The following is an 8,636-nucleotide window of genomic DNA, read 5'->3' as shown; positions in this document are numbered from 1 at the left end:
AGACTTCCTCAGTCATGGATGGGATTTGATTGTATTTACAGTTCTAGGCATCAGTTCCTTCTGTGGAACAAGTCTAAAATCCAACCCAAAGTGTGATTAGTTACCATCACAATAGTCATGCCACTGCTACATCAATGGGTGCATATTTCTAACTGATTGATTGCTTTTATAGTTCATAGAGTTCACCAATTTGCAAGACTGTTGAGGTTTGAGTATTATTGGTACTAGATCTTCCTAGGAACTTTGGTGAAATTCAGCAGTGACTATGTCTGACCCTAGAGTTTCCTTTGAAGGCAGACTTATAATTGTTAATTCAATGCTGTTGCTTGTTGTGGGACTATTTATATAATGACCACACTATAATAGTTCTACCTTTATATGTTACTTGATCTTTTCCCTTGCATCTTTTAATAGCCATTTTTTGTACCGTATGCTTGGTGCTTTGATTATTATGTGGCTTGTCTAAGTAGTGAGTAATAAGCTAGGTCATAGCTACATAGAAAGATACTGTTATAAAAAATACACAAACTGAAAGTAATCTCTGTGGGGGTGATGATGTGCAAATAGTAGGTTGCATTGTGACATTCTATACATGTATCATTGTATATTTGTTCTTTTTGAGCATACCCTATCACATCCTTTTTCTTTTCTCCTTCTGGTCCCTGTCCTCACAAAAAATATTTTCTCTTCTGATTTCTTGTTCTCAATCTAATCATATATATTTATATACACATACGACTCACTCAAAATATACACTGTACAAATATAAGTAAATGTGATAATGATATTCTGATTCTAATAGTTTTCATTCAATGTAATTCTCTTTTGTTCCACTCATTTCCATATAAATGGCATTTTTCAATCTTCTTTATAGCCAATTAAATCTCTATTACACAAACATTTTACATATATATTTATATATATATAAAAAATATATATTTCTGATTCTAATAGTTTTCATTCAATGTAATTCTCTTTTGTTTCATTCATTTCCATATAAATGACATTTTTCAATCTTCTTTATAGCCAATTAAATCTCTATTACACATAAACATTTTACATATATATATATGTATGTATATATATAAACATTTTGTTTCTAAGTCATCTGTTGATATGGTTATTTAAGCTGGCTTTATAACTTAGCTATTGTGAATAATGCAACAAACAAACAAACACAGATATGCAAGTGCTTATGCAGTAGTCCTACTCAGATTCCATCAGGTGTATACCCCAAAGATAGAGCTGAATCATGAGTACCTCAGGTTTTGAGAAATCTTCATACACATTCCATAATGGCTATTCCAGAAACTACACTTACATTTCATGTATTTTCTCATTTTTTATGTGTATAAGTGTGTGACTGATGGCTTGGACATATGTGTATGACATGCATTCAGGGTCCCAGAGAGGTTGTAAAATGGTATCAGATCCCCTGGAACTAGAGTGTCTGTGAGATACTGTATGGGCGCTGGGAACTGAACTCAGTTCTTTTGCAAGAGCAGTAAATATTCTTAGCTGCTGAGCCATCTCTCCAGCCACAGAAACTCAAATTTATTAATGGTTGTTTTATACTATGCAATATGACAGATTTTTTTACATTTAGGATCTGTTATCCTGAAAAAAGCTCATCATGGTGTCCTCAAACCTCCATTTTACCAATGTCTAAAATAAATCTTAAAGAGAAAGTCATTTTAACTCTCCCAAGGACAGGACCTGAGCAGACTTTAGATTACATACCTTTTTAATAATGAGTCAAAATTGGTAAACCCCCTCCCAAACTGGAAGGGATTTACAAAGGAGGGTAACAAAAAGAAAGTTTTCCTGGCAGAGTAAGTAGGCCATAATGCATTGACTCCAACCACTGAAATCAACAAATGACAGACAAGGAATAAAGCAGCTTAAGGTATGTAAGGGAGAAAAGGGGGGCAGGAAAGAAGGTGAAGGAAGAAGAAAATGAGGGATGATATTAAAAGGCAAATAAGGTGAGAAAAGTAAGGATGAGGAGAAGGGGGAAGAGAAGGGGAGAGATGAGACCATCATAAAAATCAGAACAGTAGATGGTAAAATCAACCCACCATGCTGTGACCTTCACTGGATATTAGAAGCACTTGCCAACACATTGCTGTTGCCATTTGTCATTACAGTTGTCCCCAGAGTCTCAAAAATCTGGTTCCTTGCTTTCTTCAATGAAATCAGTGTTCTTTGGTTCTTCTTCATTCTCTTATATTTCCTGGTGCAGTGCCATGTTAAACATACAACTTGTTCTTGTTTATTGGATGAGACTAAGGTGGTTGTCTGAGCAATAAATATAGGAACACTGAGGTGTCAGCTCCAGAGAGTTTCCTGATCTCTGTCTTGGGCAACAGACCAACCCATAGGGACTGCCTCAACATGAAGCTGGTGGTTCTATTCATGTTGGTTACCATCCCCATTTGCTGCTATGCCAGTGGTAAGTTCTGTAGAGGGAAGAGTACGCTTGGACCACACATTCTTACTGTGTCTTCCAGGAAGAAGTCATTGTACCTGAGCACTAGTATAAAGTGTCTGATGTAATAATAACTCCATGGATCAACATTAGTTCAGATAATATAATAAAAGGGTGTCTCTATTGTGGGTTTGAATCCTGTGTTGGATCTGCATGTTATGTGTCAATACCATACAAAATGCCCCACTACGAAAACTGTCCTTTTAAAAATCCATTGCAAGGCTCAGGTTTGATTATGAGATATTTCAGCAGAAAGTGGTGATGATATAAATTATGAATACTAGACCCATATGGGTTTCCTAGAGAATATTTTCATGAGTCTCTCTAACTGTGAAAGGAAACAGAAAACTTCCCAATAGTGCTACTGATTCTTAAGTGTAGTGTGTAATGCCAGTGTAAAAAGCTTGACAATTATTTGACAGACATATGAGAGATTATTCTGAATTCTTAAAGTGGTCCTTTACCTCGATGTCCTTTGTGTTCATGCTAGTAGGAAGAACAGCTTGCATTATCTGGGGGCTTCTTCCAATAATGAATGATGTAAAGTCCTTTCACAAAAAAATCATCAAAGTACAGAGAATAAGTAACAATTGAGTGCTCATCCCTAACTGGGATATCTAGCTGGGATATCTAGCTGGGATATCTAACTGGGATATCTAACTGGGATATCTAGCTGGGATATCTAACTGGGATATCTAGCTGGGATATCTAACTGGGATATCTAGCTGGGATATCTAACTGGGATATCTAGCTGGGATATCTAACTGGGATATCTAACTGGGATATCTAGCTGGGATATCTAACTGGGATATCTAGCTGGGATATCTAACTGGGATATCTAGCTGGGATATCTAACTGGGATATCTAGCTGGGATATCTAACTGGGATATCTAGCTATATCTATCTCATATCCTCCTCTTCAAGACTTGAGGAATGGGGGGGGGGATGAAAGATTGTAAGAGCCAGAGGTCAGGGAGAACTGCTGCAAAACACCAACTTCTAGACATGTCTGGACTATTGTACTGATGAACTAAGAGGGGCAGTGTTTGTTTGCCCAGGACTTTCACAAGATCAAGCTGGTCAACACTCTAAATGTGGACAGGGTAGGAGTCATGAGGCCCTACTCCTAACTGAGAAGCTTTTAGCAAGTGATTGGATGCTGAGGGAGGAAGAGTCAATTTTCTTCAGGGTTGTGGCTCATAAGAAGTTTCCCATGGTCCAGTGGATGGCCTTATATCAGTGAAAAGTAAGTAACACTAATTGTACTCAGCATATTATTTTTAAAAATGAAGAAGGATAAAACTTGAAGTTATGAGAAGGATGTGAGAGAGATCTGGGAGGAAATGAAAGGGAGCAGAGAAGAATGGATATGATTGAAATACATAATTCATGAAGTCTATATAATAAAAAGATCTTCTTTTGGCAGCCATATGTTGAAGTTTCATAGGTAAAGGGTCCCTGTTATTTTAGGAGAAACTATCTCAGAGCAGATTTCCTGGTCCGCTGGTCCTTACAATCTTTCTGCCACTCTACTCTGATGTTCTCTGAGCCTTGGATACAGGATCGGTGTTGTACCAGTTGGGGCTGGGCACACTATGATGATATGTTTTCTGCATTCCAACTAGTTACGGCTTTCTTTTTTGTTTTTTTATTAGATATATTCTTTATTTACATTTCAAATGATTTCCCCTTTCTTGGTTCCCTGACCCCTGAAAGTCCCATAAGCCATCTCCCCTCCCCATGTTCCCTAATCAACCCCCTCCTACTTCTCTGTCCTGGTATTCCCCTACACTGCTGCACTGAGCCTTTCCAGGACCAAGGACCTCTCCTCCCTTTGATGCCCAACAATGGGTAACTCCATGCGTACTATCTGGTTGATGGTTTTGTCCCTGGGAGCTCAGGGAGTTCTGGGTGGCTCATATCGTTGTTCCTCCTATGGTGCTGCAAACCCCTTCAGATCCTTGGGTCCTTTCTTTAGCTCCCCCATTGGGGACCCTGTGCTCAGTTCAATGGCTGACTGAGAGTGTCCCCCTCTGTATTTGTCATGCACTAGCAGAGCCTCCCAGGTGACAGCTATATCAGGCTCCAGTCTGCAAGTACTTGTGGGCATCGATAATAGTGTCTGGGTTTTGTAACTCTATATGGGATGCATCACTAGGTGGGGTAGTCTCTGGATGGTCTTTCCCTCAGTCTCTGCTCCACACTTTGTCTTTGTATCTCCTTCTGTGGGTATTTTGTGCCCCCTTCTAAGAAGGTTCAAAGTATCCATACTTTGCTCTTCCTTCTTCTTGGGCATCATTTGATATGTGAATTGTGTCTTGGGTATTCCAAGCTTCTGGGCTAATATCCACTAATCAGTGAGTTCATACCATGTGTCTTCTTTTATGATTGGGTTACCTCACTCAGGATGACACTTTCTAGTTCCATCCATTTGCCTAAGAATTTCATGAATTCATTGTTTTAATAGATGGGTAGTACTCCATTGTGTATATATACCACATTTTCTGTATCCATTCTTCCATTGAGGAACATCTGGGTTCTTTCCAGTTTCTGGCAATTATAAATTGGGCTGCTATGAACATAGTGGAGCATGTGTCCTTATTATATGCTGGGGAATCCTCTGGGTATATGGCCAGGAGTGGTCAAGGCAAAGGACACTGTCAATAGGACAAAATGGCAACCAACAAATTGGGAAAAGATCTTTACCAACCCTGTATCCGACAGAGGTATAATATCTAATATATACAAAGAACTCAAGAAGTTAGACTCCAGAGAACCATATAACCCTATTAAAAATGGAGTACAGAGCTAAACATAGAATTTTCACCTGAGGAATATTGAATAACTGAGAAGAAAGGAAAGAAATGTTCAATATCCTTAGTCATCAGAGAAATGCAAATCAAAACAACCCTGAGATTTCACCTCACACTAGTCAGAATGGCTAAGATAAAAAACTCAGGAGACAGCAGATGCAGGTGAGGATGTGGAGAAAGAGGAACACTCCTCCACTGCTGGTGGAATTGCAAGCTGGTATAACCACTCTGGAAATCAGTCTGGTGGCTCCTCAGAAAAATATTGTTTTCTTTAATAGTCTCTGTCTATTGAAAAGAACTACAGGCAACTAAGGAATTCCAAGAGCAGGAGAAATAATCTTTCCCAGGGATGAGCTCCATACTTGGTTCTCTAATAACATGATCAGCCCTGAAATCATATACATACAAGTAACATAAATGGATGATATACAGAAAGACAGACAGACAGACAGAAAGACAGAAAGGGACATCGATGGGTTGGAGAGAAGAAAGAGAAAGGGGAGGTGATATGATTATACTTTAATTTAAAAACACAAATTTCAAAATAAATGTGGTCATCTGGGCACATCTTTAATCCCAGGACTCAGAAGCAGGAGCAGGCAGATCTCTGAATTCAAGGCCAGCTTGGTCTACGGAGTGTGTTCCAGGACAACCAAACTTACACAAAAAATCTCTATCCCTAAAAACACAAAAAAGAATGTGATTATTATAAATGACTTTCATGACCAAATAACCCCATTAAAAAGTGGGGTACAGAGCTAAACAAAGAATTTTCACATGGAGAACTTCGGAGGGCTGAGAAACACCTTAAGAAATGTTCAACATCATTAATCATTAGGGAAATGCAAATAAAAACAACACTGAGATTTCCCCTCACACCAGTCAGAATGGCTAAGGTCAAAAACTCAGGAGACAGCAGGTGTTGGTGAGGATGTGGAGAAAGAGGAACACTTCTCCACTGTTGGTGGGATTGAAAGATGGTGCAACCACTTTGGAAATCAGTCTGGCGGTTCCTCAGAAAACTGGGCATGACACTTCCTGAGGACCCTGTTATACCACTCCTGGACATATACCCAGAGGATTCTTCAACATGCATTAAGGACACATGCTCCACTATGTTCATAGCAGCCCTATTTGTAGTAGCCAGAAGCTGGAAAGAACCCAGGTGTCCTTCAAAGGAGGAATGGATACAAAAAATGTGGTATATTTACACAATGGAGTACTAGTCAGTCATTAGAAACAATGAATTCATGAAATTCTTAGACAAATGGATGGAGCTGGACAACATCATACTAAGTGAGGTAACCCAGTTTCAAAAGATCAGTCATGGTATGCACTCACTGATAAGTGGATACTAGCCTAGAAACTTTGAATACCCAAGACATAATCCACATATTAAATGATGTCCAAAAAGAATGGAGGAGTGGCCCCTGGTTCTGGAAAGTCTCAGTGCCACAGTATAGGCGAATTCCAGAACAGGGAAGCGGGAAGGGGTAGATGGAGGAACAGGGGGAGGGAAGAGGGCTTATGGGACTTTCAGGGAGTGGGGACCCAGAAAAGGGGAAATCATTTGAAATGTAAATAAAAATATATCAATAAAAAATTAAAAAAAATAAATGACTCTCATGCAGTGTGCTTTGTAGAGTGTACATTGTTTTTATTGCCTACTTTGCTTGGTACAGGTTTAAAAAAATGTGAAGGGCTCAGTGAATTTTAAATAAGATTAAAGACTCAAGACTAGAAATAGTTCAAGTGAATCAAAGTCCTGAGCTCCTTCCTGCCCCACTCCTAGTCTGGCTGAATGAAGTCTCTTCAAGGACTAGGGCTTCTGTTTATGTTGCTTTGTGATGCATATGCTGAAGTTAACAGAGCAACATGGACAATATTCTAGATGTGATATTTATAGGATGTTGGAACATATTCCATGATTCTCTCAAGGTAGTAATGAAGGGTGTTTACCATGCCCAGTAAAACAGCCTGCTATCTCTTCAGTTTCTTTGTTGGCAAAGGTTGAGTGAGGTGTGGCTTAGTTGGAGTAGAATGTTAGTGGTAGAGTTTGCTATTTGTTTTTTTTTTTCTTTCCAAGGCAGAGTTACTCTGTATATCCCTGGCTGTCCTGGAACTCACTCTGTAGACCAAGCTGGCCTCAAACTCAGAAATCTGCATTCCTCTGCCTCTTCCTCTTCCTCTTCCTCTTCTGCTTCCTCGTCCTCTTCCTCTGCCTCTGCCTCTACCTCTGTCTCTGCTTCTTCCTCCCAAGTGCTGGGATTAAAGGTGTGTGCCACCGCTGACCAGCCTGAGTTTGCTATTTCTAAGTAGAATCTCACAGCCTGCATCTTCTGTCACAGATTTGGCAGTGACCATCACCATTGCTAATCTGTTTCCACTTGTACTCAACAATATGACTGTTATCATGGCAGTAAGTGCTAGTGAGTTCAAGCCTCCATTGATGAATGTCATGTCTTTCTAGGTTCTGGCTGCAGAATCATAGATAAAATTATCAACAGTACAGTTGACCCAACTGTGTCTGAGAGTGCTTATTTGGAATTGCTTGATTCATATGTACACGACCCTGCTACTGAAAATGCTGTGAAGCAATTCAAACAATGTTTTCTAATCCAGTCCGAGGAGACTCTGATCGATGCTCAAGTGATGACGGTAACTTTTATTTTGTTTTCTTTATAAACTGTAACTAATGTAAAGACAGAAGGAGAGAACCAGCTTCCAATAGTTGTTCCCTGACTTCCATGTATGTATGGGTATACATGTGCACTACACACAAATACTCATACTAATTATTATCTAAACACTACTAAGAGAAAAATAATAGCAAGGAAAATTGATTTTTAGCCAGTGACTTTAAAGGCAAAACTCTAAATTTAAGCATCTCCTTGTTTACCTTTTCCAGGATGCAATATACAACAGCAAAGACTGTCCAAAGTCATCGTAAACCTCCACAAGAACTTTGGCTCACAGAACTCCAGAAACCTGGTGATGGTCACACAGTTGATACCACAAATCATAACTTTTCATTATTATTTCTACTTATAAAGTGCAAGACAATTGCTGAAACCTCATATATATTTCTTTCATTTTTATTAAATTACCCGCATACAATCCTTTGTTGTGTTATTTCATAAAAATAACCTAAATAGACTGTGCTATCTCACACTTGGAGTTTTATACATGCACATGCACATGCACACACATGCACATGCACACACATGCACACATAAACACACACATGCACACACAGAGATAGCCATTAGGAAATGCCTGGGTGTGGGAGTGACGGAAAAGCACCTTCCTCACCCATCATGTATCTCCCCTTTCAA

The 8,636-nt window shown here is 39.2% G+C and overlaps 1 protein-coding gene across 1 annotated transcript; it reads left to right on the top strand.

Moving 5' to 3' along the window:
- Positions 1-2,394: 2,394 nt before the first annotated feature.
- On the top strand, positions 2,395-8,251 carry LOC127678309 (secretoglobin family 2A member 1-like). The gene is made up of 3 exons (XM_052173166.1): positions 2,395-2,452; positions 7,772-7,959; positions 8,210-8,251. The coding sequence occupies exons 1-3, from the start codon at positions 2,395-2,397 to the stop codon at positions 8,249-8,251; spliced, it is 288 nt and encodes a 95-aa protein (XP_052029126.1).
- Positions 8,252-8,636: the final 385 nt, after the last annotated feature.

This window comes from Apodemus sylvaticus, chromosome 1, assembly GCF_947179515.1.
Source record: "Apodemus sylvaticus chromosome 1, mApoSyl1.1, whole genome shotgun sequence".
Classification (NCBI taxonomy): domain Eukaryota; kingdom Metazoa; phylum Chordata; class Mammalia; order Rodentia; family Muridae; genus Apodemus; species Apodemus sylvaticus.
This window is presented reverse-complemented; position numbering and strand designations above follow the sequence as displayed.

Bases quoted from the DNA above. Each gene is read 5' to 3' on its own strand.
- LOC127678309 (XM_052173166.1), top strand. From the start codon at position 2,395: ATGAAGCTGGTGGTTCTATTCATGTTGGTTACCATCCCCATTTGCTGC. The intron at 2,453-7,771 runs GTAAGTTCTGTA...ATGTCTTTCTAG, and splicing joins CATTTGCTGCTATGCCAGTG to GTTCTGGCTGCAGAATCATA. The intron at 7,960-8,209 runs GTAACTTTTATT...TACCTTTTCCAG, and splicing joins TCGATGCTCAAGTGATGACG to GATGCAATATACAACAGCAA.